General features: G+C 39.1%; 1 protein-coding gene across 1 annotated transcript in view; it reads right to left on the bottom strand.

Annotated features, from left to right (window-relative positions):
• Positions 1 to 601: 601 nt before the first annotated feature.
• The window catches only part of CA12 (carbonic anhydrase 12), a 26,167-nt gene continuing 3,187 nt past the window's right edge, over positions 602 to 23,581 (bottom strand). The window contains exons 2-10 of the mRNA XM_026856129.1: positions 23,254 to 23,274; positions 16,592 to 16,771; positions 13,909 to 14,051; positions 12,936 to 13,031; positions 11,379 to 11,442; positions 10,767 to 10,924; positions 9,561 to 9,687; positions 3,250 to 3,334; positions 602 to 2,248 (exon numbers count right to left, since the gene is read on the bottom strand). Of these exons, the coding sequence (XP_026711930.1) occupies positions 2,164 to 2,248; positions 3,250 to 3,334; positions 9,561 to 9,687; positions 10,767 to 10,924; positions 11,379 to 11,442; positions 12,936 to 13,031; positions 13,909 to 14,051; positions 16,592 to 16,771; positions 23,254 to 23,274 (959 nt within the window). The 3' untranslated portion in view covers positions 602 to 2,163. The remainder of the gene's footprint in view (positions 2,249 to 3,249; positions 3,335 to 9,560; positions 9,688 to 10,766; positions 10,925 to 11,378; positions 11,443 to 12,935; positions 13,032 to 13,908; positions 14,052 to 16,591; positions 16,772 to 23,253; positions 23,275 to 23,581) is intronic.

Genomic DNA, 23,581 nt, shown 5'->3' with positions numbered 1-23,581 from the left:
ACATCTGTCTTTCTGATCATGCTTTATTTTTCTGGACATCTGAAATGTTGTGCTTGTAAGAACAACAAAAGAAATGTTCTGGAAAGTATTTTAAAAATGTGATACTTAATAGATTTATTAAATGATAGTGGCTAAAGAGCCCAGAAAACATATGGGTTTAGGTTCTTTCAGCCCAGGGACCACTGGCAGGGCAAACTGGTAATACAGTATTAAGGAAAAAACAAAAATTTCCTTGTGTTTCCTAGGAAGACTCCATGCAATTAGAGTGTGTTACAAGTGGGAGCAGGAATATGATTTGTGTGAATCCCTCTTCATTTTGTTCTTTTGCTTAAGAACTAGATCTGATGGAGATATTTTTGGCCTAATATGTAGTATGTTTTCTTTGCTGGTAACATGAGACTTTCCCTCACAGTAAGCATATAGTATTTGACTGAAGTTCTTATGCTTCTTTTTGCAGGTGCCAAGAAGTTGCATGCAAAAGGAAGTGATTGATTGATGTTTTTAATCAGCTGAGCTGAAGATTAAAATAATAATTAAAATGTTACTCTTCCAGAAGAAATAAGAAAAACCAAAGAAACATCATAAAAATTTATTATCCGTTCTTGTCTTTAAAGACCTGTATTCAAAGAGCAAGTATTGTTCCCCATAGCACACAAATGCTGCTTTTTCAGTGAGATCAAACATTTCAACGAGATGATCTTTATTTGCTTGTTTATGCAAGATAAAAATGCTGGCAAATGTAGTGTACTTTGTTGTAAGATTATGCTCCTAAATTTCATGTACAATAAGTATTAATAAGTTATTTCTCCCTTCACTCAAAAGCTTTTGACATCAAATGGTTTTCTTGGGGGTGGAAGGGGAAGAATCTAAACCAAGTATGCATCTGCTATCTTTAAAGGAGAAAACACATACAATAACAATTTAGCTATTTAAAATCACAAATGTGGCTACTGAATATAAAATGATTCTAAGTGTAAAGTTAAGATTGGAATTTCCTCAGGAGTGTTTAGCAGCATTCAGACTTGAAGTTATTTTGGGTATATGCATGTGTCAGTCACTTCCTGCCTGTATACTGAAGTACAAGCATTTCAGACCCTCACTGTACATGTCAAATCCAAGAGGAATTCAGCATACATCTGGGGCTAGGCTGGCTAAAACCTATCCTTTCTGAAGTTAATGACATTTCACAGAGTCTTCAGTGGAAACAGTTACGTTTATGCTTCTCACTTTCAAAAATGCATAATGAGACTTCTCCAGAGTAGCTTATGAGTTTTTTTTAAAAAGATAATATTGATTATTTTTAATAATTAAATTACTAAATTCAGGTAACTAAATCAGTGAAACCATCTAGACTATAATTGCAGTTGTAATAAACACTGTAAAATCAATCAAGATTTAATTATTACATGTCAAGTTGCTTAAAAGCAGCAACAACTGCATTATCTCCACATCATTCATATGCACACTATAATTAAGAACAGGATAATAAGTCAAGATGCTTCTTGAATTCCAATGACAGACAGAGTCTGACCTCTGTAACAGATTTGTGAGGTTGTGTAATAAATGGAAAGTGAGCTGTTCCTCTAGCAGTAGTGTTTTTTTTCAGCACTGAGTTTCTGGGTTTGAACCTCATTAACAATCCATGTTGCTTTCATTGTTTTTACACTTGTCTTCTCATATTTGTGTTACAAAGCCGCTGGTGAATGTACCAGCATCATTTGCTGTGAGTTAAAAAGCCATATCCACTGAATAACCTAGTTCAAATTCTGATCTCTAAATCATATTCAGATTCTCATCTACCTAGATTTAGCAGGGAAGAGTGCTTGTAGCTTGATGGGTGTCTTCAGATTTGAATACCGGTGGGAAAATCTGTGCTAAACAAATCATAAAACACGGGAGTTTAGGATCAAATGTAAAATCAGTTAAAAGACCCAGACTCAGTAGGCAGCAAACATGAGAAGAATGTGGTGAGGAATTTAGCTCAGGAGTATTCACTGATCATATCTCCCTGGAAGACAAGAGAATGAGGGCTGCAGAAAACTTCTGGCTAGTACATTTTTCGAACACTGGAGGTTTATCATGAGCCAAGAATGAGATGTGTTCCACCAATGCAAAATAAATCAGTGCTATGAATGAAAAGGGACTTTTTAACAGAGCAGGGCATCAAAGTTTGGAGATGTCATTTTCCTCCTTGCACATGCCTGATTTGTAGATGACTCCTCTGTTGTCTTTGCCTCCCTTTTTGCAGCTAAAATAAAACAAATGAATTAAACAATTGTAATTCCAATGAAGGAAAAGCACCATTGGTTACTTAAAATGGGCCATTATGCAAGCAGGAGATTATTTTTCTCTGTACCACGTCAAATGTCGCAGTGGTTTATTGTTACAGATATTTCAGGTGAACGCATTCTGTGTGGCAGAGTCAATGCTGATGGCAAAGGTTGTAGAAACGTTTGTAACCTTAGTCTTTTTTAAAGAATTTGGCTTTGGTGGCAAACAGTCTGGCTAAATGATCCCTTGTCAATACAGATTTTTTTTCTTCCTAAATAATGTGACCTTTGGGAGGGTTTTTTTCTAAAACTCCATTCCCCTCTTGTTTCACTTACTGTTCTAGGAAAAAATGAAAGGATTTGAAAAGTAATTACGAGCAGCAACGTTAGCAAAAAAACAAGACGGGCAGTTGAGAAAGAGAAAAACTGGGCAGGTCTGTTACTGACCCAGTTTGCTTGTCCCACTTAGTCTGGAAAGGGAGTCTCATTTCCTAACTGCTTGTGGGAGCAGTCAGTACTTAGAGTGGAAGGTGCTTTTGTGTTCTCCCTGGTACTCACATACAATTCCCTGTTTCCTGTCCTTGTATCGTTCAAGGGTTTACATAAGTGCTGTTCCAGTAATAATTATTTTGTGGAAAAACAACCTGATATGGTTGCCTTTCACAAAACCCAATCATTCCTACAATGGCAGAATGGTGGCCACTGTGGCACAAAGGTGCAGCAAGTAGAGACCTTTTAGCCATAGCAACATACTTTGTCAATGAAATAGAATTACTTTGGAGTATATGATACAGGAGAACTGATGTCTACAGTGATAAAAACAAATTAAAGCTTGTAGGAAGAGATGGTATCTTATGAAAGTTTAAACATTACCACTGTAAAAAATGTGCAAGGTTTGGGATGCATAAGCCCTCCTTTGTTTCAGAAGAAAAATTTGCTTTGACTTCTTTTCCTGTGATGTGAGAGCTGGACATCTTACCTTTTCCTCTTCAGTAGCCAGAAGGCTACTGCAAGAATGATGAGAACTCCCAGAACGCAGGCTATCACGACAGAAACAACAAAACCTAGGAAAAGAGGGAGGGCATACAAAATAGTTCATTCCATTTACTTGAGACAAGGTTAGTCTCCAACCTGTCATAGCATTTGCATTCTGCCTCCTCAGCTTTCCAACAGCCTGCTCATACCAATTTGCAATTATGAAATCGATAACTTTGCATAGATGTATGCTGGAAGGTCCTCATCACACAACTGGATTGACAGTTTACAATCCTGTGACTTTAGACATCTGCTTAAGTCACAAAGCCAGCGTGCTGGCACAGATGTAACAGATCAGAAACTCTTTGGATTTCAGTGTATAAGAGAGCCTAAGCAAAACTGAGGAACTAAATACAGGCAACTAGAGATGTTCCATTTCATGCCTTTGCTTTTTCAAGGCAGAAGAACACTGCCAAATGTGGACAGCTGAAGAGGGATATGCTTTGCTGTTGAGAAAATTGCTTAAAAGGCATCTAAGAAGGTAAGAATGAAATCAGGATATGAAGAACTGAGTGATCATGTTTGCATTGACATGTTAAGCATTATTATTACAATGCCATCTTTGATAATGAACTTTACTATATATTTTTGGCAATTAAAGTATATTTATTTTTGCCTTCCCAAAGATTCTGAAGGTGAGCGCTCTTTTCTTAACTGCATTTTCCCAATTCATTTACACATTTTTTTTATATTTTATCAAATGACTGTTTCTCTCCAAGCAACATCAGAACCCTTTCAGAGTGAAGCTGACAGGTTTCATGTATTCCATCCAAATATTTTCTCTAATTAGCTGATCAGCTGTTGAGAAAACAGAAATGTAAAACTTGGAGTTTAATCTTATCCCATTTAACCCATTAGATGCTTTATTAATTTTAAGTCCATGGCGTTGAAGAAAACCTGTATTGTAAAACAGGGGAGTTTTGTTATAGTAAAGATGCATCAAATAAACAACAAAATATAACACCAAATAGATAATTGCAGAAAAAGAACTTGTAGTTTGAAGAGGAAGAGTAGGGGGCATTTCTGTTTGATATGACCTTCCAAAATTTAGTTAGATAGTATTTCAGCATGGTGCTATAATCAAAGCTAGACACCAGTTCCCATTTAACTTGTGAGCAGTGGAAAGTTTGAACATCATCATCAATTTCAGTTACATGTATGTGAAACAGATTTTATAGGAATAGATTACTGACAGGCAAAACACATACTGTATATTATATTATTGCTGAATAATACTTTAATATTATAGACATTTTGAAATGGAGTACTTGTTAATAGTGACTATGAATTTAGATTTTAATTATTAGCATCAAAATGTGGATGACGGAACACTTCAGTCATCCGTATTTTTGATGCCAACCACAGCTCAGTAGCCCCATCTTGTGGTGTCTGTGCTCAGGTGAAGATGGAAGCCCTCAGTCTTGACACTGAAAAGGTAGAAAAGTTGCTTTGAAAACCTGCATTAGTGGGGGCCTAGAGAGTGCACAACAGGCTTGTTTACACAGATTTTTGCGGTTGCCTGGCCCAAGCCATGATTCTGTGTATGGCCTCTCCTTCCCTTCTTAATAAGTGTGATCTGTTCTACCTGTGGTACAGCTGCCTGCATCAGGCTGGGTGCTTGCAGCCAGCAACCAGGTGCACTTTAATTGACAGCAACTTTTTTTTTTTTTTTTTTTTTCTTTTTTCTCTTGAGGTTAGGGGCTGCACCTGTGATGGAGCCTTTGTGACCGTAGTAGGTGGAATGTGAGATTACAGGGGTGATAAATATCTTTTTTGAAATGGGTAGAACATTTTTGTATGGTTCACTGATAGAGTCAATGAGCTTTTGTAATTAAATGTACTTAGACTGAATGGGGTTTCTATTAAAGTAGCACAGAGCAATGCCTTTCATAGCCATAGAGACCAGTTCCTGGGTGAGAACAGCAGGATGGGCAGTAACCCATACAATTCAACTCTAGTAAGTCATGCCAACTTTAAAGATACATTGAAAATGCTTTTATAGCCGTTGTCACCTCTGCATGGGAGCCAAATAATGTGGCTTAGCAAAGGGAGAGCCAAATGTTATTCTTGGGTTTGGCACTGGTTCACAGCAACAATTTTGAGAAAGTCACATCTGGGTCAAATGTTCCCCCATAGATGGAAATAATAATGCTTACACTATTTCTGTGAAGTGTTTAGAGATTTCTGGATGAAAAGCAGAGTATCTGATTTACAGATACTGGGATCATGGATTGTAACTCTCTACCTTTTACTTTCAAGTGTGATTTACAGAGAATGTAGTGAGGTGCTGAAAGGTCAGCTTAAGAAACAGATGGAAAACTGCATTTCTCTCTTCTGACTGACCAGTCTAACTCAGAAAATTGCTGGTTCATAGATGCAGTTAGCAATCAGCCAAGTCCACGAGGTATTGACTCTTGATGAATTGAGAGGGTAGAAAAAGCAAAATTGAATCTCTAGGATTCCACGGTGAACCAGTCTTAAACATAAGGTAGCTGCTAACTCTAGAACTTCTATTATTTCAGTAAGTGTTTCTGCAGTGGCATTGCTATAGCAGGTTGTTTGTGCACGGATTTAAGAACGACCCTGCAGAGGAAGCCTTACTGTCTCAGAAACTTGGCAGCTGTATTGCAAATCCTGATTCTGCCATTTAAAATCATTTTATATAATCCAATTTGAGCAGAAATTTGAAGGGGATTACTAAAATAGCCATTCTGGACCCAGCTTATTCTCTAGTTAGCAGCTAGTGTTTGAGATTGGAGGTTTGGGAAGAGAGTTTTAATCTTCTTTCTGGTCATGTAGGAATGTCATGGGGTGAGGGTTATTTCTAGTTGGCCAGTCCAGAAAAGCAGAAAAAGGACTGATGTAGTCTAGTTCTTTCTTTTTCACTATTTTACCCATCTTTTAGTTTACTCAGAATATTGTTTGTACAACTAATACCAGTTTGTATATTAATCATGGGGCTATTAAGGATTGTTGATTATTTGGTAAACTTGTAATTTTCTTAAATATTTTGGTTAGAATCTAGCAACAAGAGAACTACCAGTGTAATTCTGATTTTAAAATGAGATCAAATTGAGGCATTGTTCTATAACCATTATTCTCTGTAAGTGGTGTCATATGGACCTGGTAAGAGGCATGAAGACAGAATAGAATGTTATGACTTGGCTTTATAATATAGTATACAACAAGAAATCAAGGAACAGAACCAGCAAAATCCCAAGTGTGACTTGTGTATGCCATGCATATGAGTTGTATATAGTCATAGAAACAACTTATGTCTAAGGCAGAGTCATATTACATTCAAGAAACAAGGTTTCCGCTTGTTAGCAACATAATACAAACAAATCCGTTCACTGATAAACTGATAGGGTGGTTGTTCTCTTGCTTATTCTCAACTCTGAAGCTGTAAGATTAAGGTTATTGCAGAGTATTACAGAGAACTACATGTGAGCAGAGATTGGAGAGACTCTTCATCATGCATAGCAGAAAGGTAATAATGATCTTACAGGAAGGGAAAAAATCTTATTTTTTGTTAACACGTGAGTTGATGCAGACTGATGCAGAATTTTGTTAGCCAAGGGTATTCAGTATTTTGATTTAGTCAGACCTTGAAGCTGGGCCCCAAACTGTAAATGAATTAAAATACAAAAAGAAACAATTGATCAGAGCAACTTCTCTCAGCAGTAATTCAGGAGCAGAAACAGTAGCTTTAAGTAGAAGAAAGATATAACTAAACTATCTGCTGCTAGTAATGCGAAAGATGATAAGATACCTTTGTCGGCAAATAAGCAAGGGGCAAATCGAAAAAAAGACAATGAATGCAGAAAAATGCTGTAGCTGCTTGAATGAAAAGAATGGAAAGAACTACTGTGGATGCTTCCAGTGCTTTGCACTGTAGTCTCAACAGTACTGGGGACCTTTTTTTGAGGTATGTGGAATGGATGCATTCCTAGCTTCCAGAATGAAGATGGGAGATGAAAACTACTTAGCTCTTTTTGCGGAAAGTCACTTTCCTAGGCCTTTACAAACTGGAAGCTGTGTACAGACAGGAAGGTAGTTGAAAACCTGAGCACCTTTCAAGATACTCAGAAGTACAAAGTCATATAGTGATGGCTTTACTCACTGGGTGTAACACCTTCAGCTCCTTATATGTTAAACAAAAGGATATGTTGTGCAGATTCTCTGCACCTCAAAACTGGGAAGCATCCCATCTTTGAAATCACTGCCCCTGCTTCTGTGCTGCAAGTTAAAATAATTGTTTTTTCTAGTCAGTATCTTTCTGCTGAGTGTACAGAAATGAGAACCTGTGATGGTTTGGATGCCTGAACTGCACTGAAAACTCTGTATTGCCTTTAGCATTGTAGCCTGCCCTTCTTTATACACCTGCTCCCTAAGGCTTCTCCTGAGGATCCACTATGCTAACTGCAGATAGAATGGTTAATAAAATAAGTTAGGGGATGCGGCAGTTAGGGAGATGTAGCCTTTGTCATTGGAGCTCTGGAGATTATGAAATGTAGAGGTTTAATGCAGAGCTGGAGAGTAGGAAGTCATGAATTGTGGTTCAAACCATATGGTGAGTCAGCTTGGAACTGTTAAATATTTTTTACTCCAGGTAAAATAGAGAAATGAAGGCCTAAATCATTATAACTCAATGAGAGAAATGTGCTTAATTAATGAGGAGAGTAATATCAATGTACTTATTTAAATAATTACTAAGTTATGTGCAGTAATTCCAGAGAAGGCGCTCAAAAGAAACTTCAGGGTAGAATTACGTTGCTCTTATGGGAGGCTTTAGAAAGATTTTTAAATGTTTCCGTGAGAACTGAAATGGTCCCCAGCCACAGAATGACTTCTGAAATTGTCTGCGGGTTTTATCTCAAAGATGGAGTTTTGCTTCAAAAAGGGGCTGAATGAGGCTGATGCTTTGCACTGCTCTGGTTGGGAATTTTGGTGCAGCTAATCTCACAAAGAGACCAGACAGCTTTTGGTAACAAATCTAAATAATCTCTAATTTCAGAGAAGTGTTTCGTCTAGGATGTGTTTTGGCTGATCTCGATTTTCACTTTTCTCCTTTATAGCTTTATTTTAGAAAAGATACATTATGAAAGGGACTGTCTGCAGAGGGTAATGGCAAGAACAGCTACTGCAGTATTCCTGCAGGGAGAACTGTTCCCTGCAGTGGCTATTGTGTGAAATTTCCCAATATAGACAACTCCTGTGTTTTCCATTCTTTCATCTGAACACAGTGAAGAAACTAGCAGGCAAAGCTGAAATGATGTGCTAACATGTTTTATTAATTTGAAAGTTACTGCTTAGCCAGTCTTTTTTATGAAGTCTGTTTTTTCTTTTAAAAATCTTTTCCTCTCAATTTCAAATAGGATAGTGGCTTGCCTAGATTCATCTGCCTTCAGTGTATGTGCCAGTTTCACAACTGCTTAAGAGTATTTGTTTGCAAGACAACGCAGAAATTGGAACAATACGTTTTGCGCAAACAGCATACTCAAATGTCTTACTGAGGGGCACAACTAAGCTTCGCACAAGTACAGGTTTTTGTACATCTCCCACCCCTCAAAACCTATGCATTGTCATTGTGTAACATGGCATAATTAAGCTTTTAAAACAGTTCCTCCTTATGAGGTGGCAATTTTTGTTTCTCATTTGTAACACTGGATCATACAATCCAGTGTTATGAATCATTTTTATTTGTCAAGTTTGAATTTCTCAAGGACCTCTTCTGTTTCTGTGTAATTTCCCCAAACCAGGTCTCCCTGAAACACAAAGTTGGGATTCCCTTTAAGTGTGTGGTCTGCATAAAAACAATCCTGATACTGCTGAGAACCAGCAAATGTCACTGTTGAGACAAGGCCAACTCAAGTATTTGTGCTGACTGAAACAGCTCAGCACAGCGGAGAACTGTTTAGTGTTTGGAGTGACAACAAATATTTCTGCTAAGCATGACAAGGCCAAACATATCTTCCTTCATCTCCTTGCCTTTGATCAGAAGGTTTGCAGGGCTTGCCTGATACACATTCTGAATAAAAGACTTCTTATATACTCTTTGAATACCTTATTCTCGTACAGTTGCCCATGCAACAGTGAAGTAAGAGAAGAAAAGGGAACAAAGTGAACTGTGAGAAAATGAGATTGCTGTATTTATGTAGTGGTACAGTGCAACAGGGCTGCCACTTCGCTGTTTCCAGTTTACACAAATCACTGTGCCCCGTTTCTTTGCGTAGAAGCATTCATACAACTCACCTTCACGGAAGGAGATAAAAACCAGTCTTTCATGAAATTCCTGAACATTTCGGAAGTTATCGACCATTTCCAAGGGTTCTGGGTCATCACTCTCTGTGCAGTACATGGCCGTTTCCAGTGCCAGTAACTACAAAGGGAAGCACTCTGTTCAGCTCCCAGAATACAGGCAAAGCAGTGACAGTGTATGATCACTGAGACCACATTTGAAATCAAAGGGGAGTCAAAGGGAAGAGGATACATTAAGTAATAAATTCTTGCATGGCCTGTGAGCCCAAATACTGAATAATGTGTAAACAGTGAAACAGTGTGACATCTCCAAACCCATACCTCTATTTTGTTTACATCCTGATAAAATTAATCCTGTTTAGTAATTATCTGCCAGGATGACTGGGTGGAAGGAAGCATGGTGGCCCTCTGCAGCATGTTCTCCCTAGCACAGTCTAACTCCTAAGCAGTACTAAAAGCTACTTTATGGAATAACTCTCTACTTTGGTAAAAAACATAATCTGGCAAAGCGGACAAAGTTAAGAATTTACTTTCATAACAAGAAACATACAATAATTTGGTCAGAGATTTTGATAATAACATTTTCCCCTGTGTTTAGAATTAGGTGAATCAGAAAATAGTGATTGGGAGTTTATAGTCTATGTAACCGGCCACCTAAGAACAAAAAAAGTTAATTAGGTGAGCACAAAAACCAGAAGTTAGCAAAGAGCCAGGGGATTCAAGAGTGACAAATAACACATCACATGCTTTTTAGAAACTTCATGTCTACCCAACCTGTCATACTTAATTCAGTCAGGATCAAAATACCACTAAAATACTTAGTAAATAGGGTTCAGACATGAAGCCTGAACAAAAATGATCTGGAATGGGCTCATGGAAAGACTCAAAGCAAGGAGTAAGTACATAGTGAAACCAGAAATTAATCTCACTTGACTGTGACTTCTCAAGCTGATAGTATACCAATTGCTGTGCCTGTGTCTGACCTTTATTTATTCTGGTCAACAGAAAATGTGCTAACTAAAACCAGAATAGGATACTGATTTATGTCAGTTTTGTGCTGTTGTTCACACTTAAAGGATTTTAGCAATGCTCATCTTTCAGTTTTATGGGAATGTAAGAGAAACCCAGGAAGTGAGAATATGCGTTTACTGTTCTTTAGCAGACACCAATCAGGAAAACACGTGCTGCATTTTAACTTGCCTGCTCTTGTGAAATTTTAACGGGGTGTCGGAAAACTGTCCAGAGAACACTAGGGTAGCAAGGAGGAGTTGTCAGGGATCCTTCATAGCGATAATACTCATCCAGTCTGTCAGGAAGCAGTTCTCGAATATTGAAACCAGGAACCTGGACCATCTGATCTAAAATAGGGGATTCGTGTTAAATTCTGCATCATTACTAAACAGGTAGTGTACTAGTGAAGTGAATTTGCTTTTCTATAAGTAAGATGCTTTCAGTTATATCACTAGGAAAAGAAAAATACATTTTAACAGAGATGATCCCAGTTTAATAAGTAATACAGCTTTTTAGGTTTCCTGTGTAAAAATCTTGTCTTAGATACCAAATTTAGAATTCTGTAAGACAAACCGTGGCCATATTAACCAAAAACCCACCATGTGCAGTAAATAAGGCCCAGTCAGAAACACGTGGTGCATGCTAGCCATCAACTCTTCACAGAAATGCACTGCCATTTATAAGTCTTTGTGAGAGGTTTGCCTGGGATTTCTGGACTCTCTTCAGCCAGTTCAATCCCTCTCAGGGAGACACCTGACACTCCTAGCCATTACCAATCCAGTGCGGCTTATAGCCACTCACCCTTGTATTTCACATTCCGGAAGTGCCTGAAGATCTTTTCATAGGATGGGTTGAATGGTCCAATCTGTAATGAACGGACTATTAACAGCTGAACAAATCACCACAGTCTGAATATAAGTCTTTGCTTCTGCACACAGCAGACAGCACTGTTTGATGGTCTCTGTCATAAGGCAAGTGTCTCTACTGTCCAGATATTCATATACTAGAACAGCATAAATACTCTTTTTACTCAGAACATTAACCCTATCCTCAGAAACCCAATAATGCTTACTCACTCCAGAGCTATTAGGGCTGCTTTGTCATAATGCTGTCCTAATAACTGCAGTGTAGACCTCTTGTGTGCACTTTAAAGACCCTATTGCCCTTGCCTGTTCAGCATGCTGTGCGAATTAAGAGAAGCCATTTCCTCTGAGAACATTGCAGGCGTAAGTTCTCAACAAGCAGCCTTCTCAGACCATCTGCTGGTTTCTAGTCAAAATTTTCCACCCACAAACATTTTTTTGGTCTGCTGCTCCTCACAGTCCAGGAAGATAAAGAATGACACTACTGGGTACTGCAGGGCCACTGGCAGGGGCTATAACACACCGATCTGCCAAGGGCTATAGCTCAGCTATCAAACAAGACTCTCTTTTTCAACTGCTACCAGCAGCTTTTCACTCTAATAATCAATGTCTTTTTTTTTATGAATTCTTTAGAGTTGGTGCTTAGCAACTCCTCTGACAAGCAGACATAGTCAACTGGTGTACTTAGGTCAACTGTAATAGCCACCAGCTGTCTGAAAGTTTTTCAAAGATCTAATCTCCATTGTTCCCATATTTGATTTTTAAACACCATTGCTTAGAAATAACCAGAACCCCAGGATTATTCCCTATCATAATATACCATATTTTGGCACTTCTCATGGCTGCAACTTCCAAATGAACTGAAATCTAACACAAAATTATTGTCAAAGTCTTCAGAGCTGCTAGGAAGTGAGTTTGGATATTAGGGAGAATTAGAGCTTTGTCTGCTAACTAGAACATTTTCACTTTTATGATGAAAATGTGAAAAACTGGGTGTTTTTAGGACTTTTTGTGCTGCAGAAAATCCTCACGTTTAAATAATTGTCTTTATAGTTAACTTATTAAGGAGTTTTAATCCTAATTACATCCAGTGGCCAAAGACAGGGTTGGGTCTGCCTGTGCCTCTCTGCTGTGTCAAAACTCCTTCATGCTACGTAGGCAGTTCTGAGCAAGTGAGCTTGAAATTCACTGTTTGTTGTTTGATAAACTCTACCAATCATTAGTTTGTAAACGAATGCAAAAATGGATTTAACACAGCTGAAGTTAATTTACTGAAAAACATGAGGAAATATTCAGAATTCCTCTTTTCTTAAAATTTGTTCCTGCTTATGTATGTGTTGCTGGAATCTGGCCCTTTTTTTGCAAAAGATAAAAGGAAGAACTTTTATTCAGCCACAGCAACATTAAATAATCTAGGTAACTTTGTATGTTAAAGGTCTCTGACTTAATGATTGAAACCATATTCTAACCCAGAAAACCCCATTCTGCATCCTACCTCAAGAAGAATAGCCAAAACCGCCAGTCCATCCGCTTTGTCCATTGCTGCTGTTACGTCTGGATATTTCTCAGAATTATAATGTACAATATGCAGCTGTAAAGAAGGAGATACTGTGTTATGGTAATGTCTGGGGCATGCTCACCTTTCTGTTTTGCAGCTAAAAAGAACCAGTGCAGCCATCTCAGGCTAAGACAATACAATGGGATCCTTCAGTGATTTCTGGGTGTAGTGGAAGATCTTTTTAGAGAAAAGCAAAAGGTCCTGGAATTCCTACTCCCAGCCCCACTGTAGCTGAGTTACACCCTCCCTCTATTGCAGGGGGAAAGAGGCTTGATCACTCCAGCTTCAGGGCATCTTGACAGTAATACTAGTAACTTTTTTCTGAAAAAGTAACACTTTAGCCCTCTTGGGGCTCTCTGATGTTTAGAATGCAAAACTTGGTGTTAAATATAACTGGAGAAGAAAGTGCTGTTATGCAAGCAAATTATTCTAATTTCTTTTTTAGTAATTTTGGAGTAAATATCCAGTTGGTACTGCTTTTCAAAATCTATTCCTGAACCTATAATTTAGGATTAGAAAAGATAACAGTTCTTCACTGGATAGAAGGCAGCAAGTAAAGGTAAACAGAAGAGCTAAGTCATGCAGCTAAAAGATATAACTGGTTTACAGAGAAGAACCAAGGTGTCAGATGTCTAGCAATTTGCTTGAAATTACTCAGGTGACTCAGCGTCAGCACTGAGTTTAGAACCTAAATTCTAATTCCCTGACTTGTGACACATTCATGAATGTGCATGGGAGTCCATCCTTTTTGTGGTGCACAATGCATTTTTTTATTACATACCCACATCATAAATACTTGGATTAGAACCTTGCAGTCTTTTACAGTCAGTCATGTACCCAAGATAAAGATTCCAAGAATGGGACCTGCCCGGCCTTCTTGATTTCATTTCCTTATCTGAGCTTGTCTTACCTCTGCTGCAAAATGCTTCCCACTGACTGTGTGCTCTGAGCCTTCTGACTTGTTTCTGTTTCCCCAGTGTAGGTGAAGCTGAGATGCAGTGTATTCAAACGGGAGGTTTCTGATGTACATAGTAGGTGACAGATACATTTTCACTGTAAGTAGATGAAGACCAGTTGGGAGCAAGTGTTACCACAGTTTTCCAGCACAGGGCAAATAAAAATACTAAGTATATTATGTATGGAGCATGAGCAAAGCAGATTCTTAACTTAAATCCATCTCAGTCTGTGGTAGGAGATAAACGCTTCAGTTGTCTTTAACCCTTTACAGGCAATTGAAGATAATTTAGAATATAACCTTTCTCTGCTTTCTTAAACTAAAGGAATTGAATGTGGGAATTGTTGCTGATGGAAATCTTTCTTCTCCCTGAAGAATGCAAAATTATTTCAGCCCTGGAAGAAAAACTTAGGCTCATGTGCCTTCTTTCAATCCCCTTATAATGGTTGCAAATACCTTAATAAATTAATATTCTTCATAGTATTTTTAAACTCTTGTTATATCGAGCTCATCTGCTTCTTAATCTTTTGGCATCATACAGCAAAACCAAATAAACTTCCCTCTCTCCCTGCCCCCTCCCTCCCCAAACCCAGAGCATTGATGTGGAGCAGCAAGATAATCACAGACCTTAAGAACTAGCATTTCTTCTCTCGACATGCTGCAGGGAGACCTTTGTATGCATTACCCTCCCTTCTGCTCACTAATGCTCTCCAAAATGGAAGACAGGCTGGGTTATTTTTTTTGTATGGAAATTACAGTAGTAATTCTCAACTCAGCAGGAATGGAGTTGTTCACTTGAGAAGTTTGATACTTCATAATGCAATGGTTTATGTAAAGACCAGAATGATTTGTTTGCAATTTATCTTTATTATTTTCTAGGGTGAATACAATTTGTATTCATACAATTTTCTGGAGTGTCCCAGATGTGTTTTGCAGGAAAAATAAGACTCAAAACCTTAATGAAGGAACAGCTGCAAGCCTATGTGTTTTTATGCTAGTGCTAAAAAGCTTTTTTCTGAGCTCTACTATTTTCAGTCCAGCTGAAGTAGGTAATTTATCTAGATTAGCTGGCCAGTGAAGCACATCAATTGTATGTAGAAATAACTGATGCCACAATGGTAAACATCCTACTGATTTCCTCTCTAGCTATAAGAGAAGATAGCAGATGGCATAATGATTCCTCTAACAAAGGCTAATTTTTCAGTACTCAGAGCAATTAAGGCTCATATCTGAATGAAGTTTCGAGTGGGTTCCATGTCCCCTGCTTTCTAGGAGGGCGTTGACCTTAGAAGTGAATTCCTGTTTTTATTGAGGGTGGGATATATTTTCGTCTTGGCTTTCATTAGGAAGCAGTTGAACTTCTTGTTTTTGGGGCAAGATCTGACAATGTTAGTGACATAGATTCTATGAGGAATTTGATTTTACTTGTGTATTATGTGAGGGACAGTCTCTCAGCGTTGTTCTTCTGTCCCCACCTGCTCTCTGGCATCATTAAAGTCCACAGTGACATTTCCTTCTCTGTCTATTGCCTGTCACATCAGCCTGATACGTTCATCTGTGACAGTACAATCTTTCACTCAGAACCAAGAAAGGCCCTTAGGAGAAGAAGGTTCACAAGGAGAGAGTGTTCCAGCCATTCCTAGTCTAAAGCAATCTGCGTTTGATGGAGAAATTGATGAAGAGGAAAACCAGGAACAATGCCCTAAGAGGTTGGTCCTTACTGAAGAATGGGCTTATGATGTTCTACAGAGCAGGTTTACCCCACTAAAGTGAGGAAAAAAGAGATGTTTGCATGTTGGGCATCTTTTAACTGAGCATGCCAGAGAAGAGCAGAGGCATAGGCCATTTTAAAACACAGGTGCTTTTGATGCTTATGCAATAGAGGAGGCTACAAAGAAGGAGGGCCTTATAACTGTTCTTATTTCTGTGTCTTCAAATGTTTCAGGAAGGAACAAAAAATGGTGGGACTAGTTTACTAGTATTGTATAATGTGTCCATTATGTCCATTATTAGTATTGTATAATGTGTCCATTTATGAGACTGCATCTTCTCTGCTTTTACCTTCTGTAAATTTAGTGATTTAGTACTACAATGGGGGCCATGTTTGTATGCTATTTCTAACCATTTTCTGTCTTTTTATCTATCTATCCTATTTTACACTAAAGAGGTTTCAACCTCAAGTCAAAGGAACAGAATGGTACTCCCAGCTTTTTTTTTTTTTTTTTTCCTTCCTCCTCTCCCTCATGTAATTCAGCTGAGCTGCTTTGATTAGGCAGGAATGTTGGAGTCTCATTGCACCCATTTTTTTCCAGTTTATTCTTAAGAGAATCACAAAGTCTGCTTCTGTTTCGAAACACTCCAACCAAAGTAATACAAAAAGCTCAGGAATTAATTCTGACATGCCTTGAGTTTATTTAAAAAACACAGTCTGTTCAGCTCACTGCAAATCCATTTGTACTTAGTATATTCCCAAGTTTCCCTAGCCTGTTCTCTAGATGTAAGTATGCTGATGTGAAGGCTTCAGCATCACAGCTTAATTTCATCTGATAATCAAGGTAGTTCACCCATGAAATAAAAAAATCACAAACTTCAGCAACTCTTTCCTTCACAATCCCTTGCTGTCATTGAGCTCCCTTACCTGAATGACCATTATTGGTCAAAGTAAACTGATCAGTGGAGGGCACATTATAGCCTATGAATTCTAAAGGCAAGAGATTAGAATCATACTGGAGAATATCTTTGTGGAAATCTATTGGCGATTGGAATACTCCTCCACAAAATGGGTATTTCTTTGGCCAAGCCTTCTCTCCGTCAGGACCTGCATAAATTAACAAAGAGACACATTCGTCAAGCCTTAGCTGTGTAATTAATATAAAAACTCCCGTTTCAGCCTTTGCCCCAAATTTGGAAAAGGATCCTTTTCTGAATTTTGAAGACTTTATTTTTTTAAACTTAATTTCATGTTTCCAGTGTGTATTAGATAGAAAAGGGCCAAATGCCAACAAAAATCTCACATAGAGACACTTTAACGCCCCTTGATTTTTTGACAGTCTCAACTGCTGTTGATGTTACACTCTGGGGAGCTGCAGGCGTGGTAGCTCACCAGGTTGGGCCTGCAGGCAGCAGCACCACAGCCAGCCACAGTGCCTGTGACCTTCCAGTGATGGGTCCTCTCCTCAGAGCCCCCAGGCATGACAAGTAGAGTTTGGATCTGTGACAGTATTTGGATTTTTTTACTGAGATGAATTCCTTTTTTCTATGGAAGTGACAAGCATATGTGCAGTAATGCAACTCTTCAAGCCTTCTGAAGTGCTGAAATAAGTTACTTCATGTTGGCAGAGGAAAGTTTCCGTACTTTTCAGTATACAGAAAGCCAGACCATTATAAACTTCTCCTTATCACAAAAATTGCCTAGCTCTATCTAGAAATATTGCATTACCCACAGTGAAAAGCTAAATTGCAAAAAAGGGAAGGTGTTATGATAATTTGACCTGCAATAACTTGCCTAACCTGTGGTGAAACTGTTCTTCATCACAGTCTTTTGCCCTAGGTAGGATCTACAAAGAGTAGATAATATCAAAAGGTTTTTTATTGTGCCTTTGATTTAATTACATATTAATAGCTAGCAGCTGTTTGCAAGTTGGATTTAGATACCAGAAGAGGTACTTGTAACTTGTGTTTCTCCTTGACTCTGAAGATTCATGGTGATTCTTTCTAAGGCAGGAAAGTCTTTTGGGATCACCCAGCCTGATCTGTGGAACACAAACCATTGGACCTCCCTGGATTAATTTTTACTTCAATGAGGCCATATCTTTCAGAAGGGAGAAAACATCTACTCTTCCTTTAAGCACTGCAGGTAAAAGATACTTCATTAGTGCCCAACGGATATTTACTCTCTGTGACAGCTTGCTTTGCTGTGAGTTTGTCTAGCTTGACATTGTTTAGATAGTGATTGCTTTTAATCCTTTGATTAGAAAGTAAAGAGCCTCCTGTTAGCAAGCTTTTGTTCCTCACTGAAGTACTTATAGAGGATATAGTTTCTCACTGCTCTTAAACTACATAGATTGAGTTCCTTGAGTCTTTGGTTAGAAGGCTGCTTTGAAGTCTCTCCAGTATGTTAACATCTTCCATGAATTGTGAATGCCAGAGTCTAATGTTAGATTGGGTTGTTAGTGGCAAAGCAAGTTCAGATCTTTTCTGAAGGAAAATTAACAGTTGGGAGAATATTAGATTCCAAGACAGTTTCCAAGGATATGGATAGTGGAGGTGAATCTGAAGAACATAGTGCATGTGACAGAATGGGCAAGTTCATTTCTGGTGTCAAAGGCAGAGTTATTTCCTTGTTACAGCTCTTTAAGATTATTCAAGACATAGGTTAGCCCTGGACATTGTTTACAGTGTGGATACTCAGACTCAATCAGTGCTTTTCAGTATAAATAGGCCTTGATGTTGCTGTAACTTTCGTCTTTGACTCCAGTTCACTGCCAATCACATTAATTTTCTTCCACTTAAATCTTCATGGTACCACCTTAAAGTTCTTTAAATTCTTCTTAAAAGCTAATAAATGTTATTCTGACATTACAGAAGACTGTATACTATCCTCTACATCTTTTTTGGCAAATAACAGATCTGTCCAGAAGAGCATAAATTCCATACTATGGGATACACAGGCTCAGAATATTTCCCAGGAAAATATATATCAGGAAGTTGTAGTTTCTTGAGGCTGAAACTTGATGTGCAAGACAATGACGCTAAAATTTAATGCTTTTCAGGGAGGTAAGACTAAGGCAGTGGCAGAAAAAATTGGTGAGAAGCCTTTATTGTAAAAAGACTTCAGTAGTTTTAAAAGGTTTGGGGCTTCTGTGCACTGATAAGATAGCGAGTTTGCAAGAAGACTCTAATATATTACATATCATAGGCATGACTTGATCATTAAATAGGTAATTTTAAATTGATGCATAAAATAGAAGTCTAGTCACAGCCAATGGTAACCATGTCATGAAGTACCACTCACTTGTTCAGTACTATGTTTGGGTGAATTGAATGCCCTTAAGAGCTGGCAACAGTGTGTGGGAATTTCCACACCAACATCAGCAGTTCAGAAGGGAAACTTTTGTCTTTTGAATAAAATGCTGTAGTTACTGCAGTCTTTATGTACCTTGATCTTTACTAGCAGTTATCCTTTCCTTGACGTAAATCTGCAACTCCACTCACAGGCCTCTAAGCTAGAGCAGGTTTTGCTTGTTTTCTCACTCCTGCTCAATTAAGAAAAACAACCAGACAAAAAATCTTTTCTGGTACAAAACTATTTTTTTGACAAATTCTGCCACATTCCTAATTTCAGTGCCTCAAAACTCCTGTCTGAAAGAGCTGAGTTCATTGCTGCTTGTGTTTGCATATGTGAAATTTGGATTACCATGGTAGATAAACCACACAGCTGGAAGGCATTTCTCAGCTAGCTCTGTTGAAAATGAATGATTGATTGTGAACCAGATTTTCCTTTTTCTGTGCCAGCATATTCAGATAAATTCAGTGGAAATCACATTGTGTTTATAAAGGTTCTGTCTGATCACTACTGAGTAAATAGTATGTGGATGTGTTAAGATTGGCCTGTACTAGTCCCAAAAGGTGTTAACATAAGTATTGCAAAAATATCTTAATAGTTAATTTCCTTCTTTTTTTGACAGCATTTGTGGCAAAGGGAAAGACCCAGGCATCTTGGATGATGTTGACTGCTATGAGGATCCTGTCAGGACTCTGTCAGCAGAGCAGCAGTTGTCCCATGGCCTGTCCTACCCACCCAACACTACCTGTTCAGCTGTTGGGAGCAAGCAAATCAAGGTAGGAGCTGCTGGTATGGGTGGAAGTAGGACCCCTCGTGCTGCCACCGCTCCCAGTGCCGCTACCAACACTCCCAGCTGTAGAGGGTGCAGATTCAGGCTGCTCACATGCAGGTTGTGGGCTGCCTTCTTTTACATGAGTTTCCAGGACCACATTCCCCTACAATGCTGTAAATAACCCTGAGCCTGGCTGTGCCCTCATGGCTATTTTATAAAAGATGCCTGTAAATAAAATAGTAGTTCTTTGGATAGTCTTGCTGCCCAGCTGCACAGTGAGCTGAGCAAAATACTCTCAGCATCATGGCTGCATGTGTCCATCGCATCATCTACTTCAGCAGCTTTGAGCTTTCAGCCAGCCTTCAGCCAGCCCCACAGCCCTAGCACTGCTGGCTGATGCAGGGCAGGTGTTCCTTTAGGAACAACAGTGATGTCTGCTCCCAGGATGAGTACATTGGCTGGCTTAAAAAAAGAAGAAAACAGGCCTATGAGACACCAGTGTTACCAATAGACTTTTGCTCTGTTGACCAATTAATATTCATGTTGCTTGAACTTCTCACAGGGTACCCAAGTTCTCTTGATCTGAAGTAAACTAATGTAGGAAAATGCATTGGGTCAGTAATGCAGGGAATGTCTGTGGTATTTCTGCAGCCCTGTTTTCCGCTGGCTGGAAGCTGTATAGCTGCCATTAGCCCAGGGCTGAGTTTGTAGTGAAGGCTGGGACTCCAGGCTCCCTGCCACACTGACGTGCCCACATGGTTTCCATTTTGCTGAGACCACAGGCAGAGCTCAGCCATACCATTCTGTGTACGTATATCCCATACGTGTGTACCTCCCACATGCGTCCAGGGGGAAGCCTGTGAGATAGAGCAATTGCCAAGGGCTGTAGCTGTCCCTGCTACTTCTTTCAAGTGCTGTGTGAGAAATTCTGGTCACGTTCTAGTGTGTTCACTAAAGCTGGCATTTCCTAAGGGGACGTGGAGGGGTCTTAGCATAGGTCCTCAGCACCTTACTGAATTGAGGTACAGTATTTGACAACAGTAGAATTTAAGAGTTTGCAAGTTCTGTTAGCCTGATTGTCTGTTAGCAGCAGCAGTTGTGTTTACATTGTAGTGTGAAGCTGCCTCCTCACATGCTAAAGCATGTTAATAATTCCATTTGCACTGGTACTTTAAACTTGGCTGTAAAGCTGATGTTCTCCATTGTAGGTGCTTGTCCACTCTCGAGGAGTGACTCTGGTTCTTTGATTTCATTCCAGCCCTCCTACATTACAGAAGCAGAAAGTCAGAATCCAAAGAACCGAAGTCCAGCTCTCCAATTCTACCAGTTCTCTTCTGGGGCAGAGGACTTCAGGCCTGCACCTTGCAGCCACACAGCAACATTGCCAAAAGCTGCGTGCATGTGGTGTCCTGAGCTATGGGGCATTGAAACAATTCTTTTAGTTCTTTAGTTTAAGCACTTTTCTCATGATACACTTCATCTACTTTGTCCATCTTACAGAAGGTGAAGCAGCCCATCAGAGGACACAAAGTGAGCCTGTGTCAGAGGGGGCTGAGTGCTCATGCCCCAGCTTATTGGCCTGTGCTGTTTCTTCCAGGAACTTTTTCTCAGGCTTTATATATGAGTAGTGAAATCAGGAAGAATAAATAGCATCTCTGCAGTTTGGCTGAGGAAGAGGAAAATAGAGGAGAGGTTTAGCTTTTATATTTATTGTATCTAATGCAGTAATTTCCATTATAACCAGGCCAAATGCTCATTTCTTTGGAACACTGTGCTGAAAAGATAAGGCCCGATCACATCCAGTGTCATCTTGCTTTGCCATCATGCCCTGAGCTGCTAGTGCTATATCAATTCAGATTTACATATTGTTGTACTGAACAAATCGAACTCTCATTGACAATCAGCACCCAGATTTCTCCTTCACTCTTAATCTTGTACCTTGACCTCATCTTATCATCAGTCTGTGCTGTGATTATAATGGCTTGACTTTCCCTTCCTGTTGACTTCATTTTAGTGGAAGGCATTGCAAAGTGTTGCAGAGATAAAGGTAAATGGTGGAAGGTGTAGGCTGCCATAAGGAACCAGGGTCAGTAGGAGAATATGGAGAGACTCTTTCTGGCTGACTGCAGTCTCTCTAAATTGCCATTTTTCCCTGTGCAGACCAATGTTCTACCTGTGCTTTTTTTCAGGTATATGAAAAGAACTATTCTATACAGGTTCAGTTGCCTCTTTTAATTTTTTGAAGTTGCTTTTATATGTTTTTCTAGATATATTTGAAAATCAGTAGTTGAAAGAAAAAAAAAAGAATCTGGTTTGTGAACCTTCTCTCTGTCCTCTAGGACATGTTAGAAAGCAGATTGCAGTGTGGAAGTGCTTAACAGGAATTGATGAAGTTGGGCACTGAGAATAACATACCCTGAAATAAACACTGGTACTCAAATTCCCAGAAAGGGAGAACTAACTAACTTAAACAAGCATTACCCTGGAAAGGAGGGCAAAGATGGTAGTAAAGGAAGTCTTGCTTTCCTTACTACCCAGCAGGGTTATGTTCAGGTGACGGCTGCTGTAAAGGTGGAAAACCCAGGCTTTTGTTATTCAAACTGCATCAAGCTTTTTTTTCCTAATGGGAATGTGAATTATATGTGTGCACACTGGCAGTTAGATTAATACCTATAGAGATGCAGCTGACAGTTTTCCTTTTGCTCATGTGAAGCAAGTCAGGTAAACTGGAGAACAGCCAAAGGGAGTAGTTATTAGCAGCAAGTTAAATCTCAGAGGTTCTTTGTGTTGTCTTGGAGCAGCACCAAAGGCTTAAGAAGGAGCATTTTTTGCTGAGATTTCTCAGTACTGCCTACTTCTCTGTGGGCATGTGGCATATAAAACACTAATCTGAACGAGGAAATAACTGGCTAGAGGATTTGATCAATTAAAAGAAAATGTCTAGATAATTCTTCTGCCTGAGCAGTCATCAGATCCTTCTGGGTTAGTTGCTGACTTAGAGGACTAGTGTACAAAATAACACTGCTTTCCTGAATATGATTTATTCTACTTTGTCAGTGCTGGGATTTTCATGGAGCTGAGTCTCCCGTAACACGATACAGGTGCCTCGCTGAACTCTGACTCTACTTAAAAATGAAGACCCATGTGGGTAGGGAGAGATACGCTCTTTGCAGAACTAGGCTGAAATGTGCTGCTGGTCTGTGACTGGTGAGGAAATGGAGAGCCTTGGGGAACCTCTGCAGTTGTAGTGCCAGCCTTAGTCTGCAGAAGTTCCTCTCATTATGCAAGGCAATTTAGAAATCAATAACTGTCTCTCAGTCACCCAGATACGAAACCTGATGGATGAATAACAGATTTCAAGACAGTGGGCCACTTGGTTCTCACCAGAATACGTTTGGCATATTGTCCTTAAAATACAGAAAAAAAGCCACAACTTAGTATTTACAAATTAGTTAGTACTTACCAATATAAGACCATTTTGACCCTGTTTAAAGACAAAGGAAATATTAGTGTGAATATTTGAAATTGATCTTACTCTGTAAAGAAACAACTTGCCACTTAAACCCCTGTACTGAATTTTGCAGTACTTTTAGCTGTCTTTCTAGCCCCAGATGTTGAGCAAAACAGACTCTTTCAAAGATTTTGAACCCTTCTCACCCAAATTATAATTATCCCTGTGATCCTGCCCATAAGGCTTGACTTTCTTGTGGTCACATAAATCCTGGGGTGAAACTTTTGTCAGTTTTTTGTTTTTTGGGTTTTTTTTGGGGGGGGGGTGGGGTGGCGTGGGG

The sequence above is a fragment of the Athene cunicularia genome (assembly GCF_003259725.1).
Source record: "Athene cunicularia isolate RWA chromosome 10 unlocalized genomic scaffold, athCun1 chr10_part1, whole genome shotgun sequence".
NCBI lineage: Eukaryota > Metazoa > Chordata > Aves > Strigiformes > Strigidae > Athene > Athene cunicularia.
Note: the sequence above shows the minus strand (reverse complement) of the source record. Positions and strands in the feature narration are given on the sequence as shown.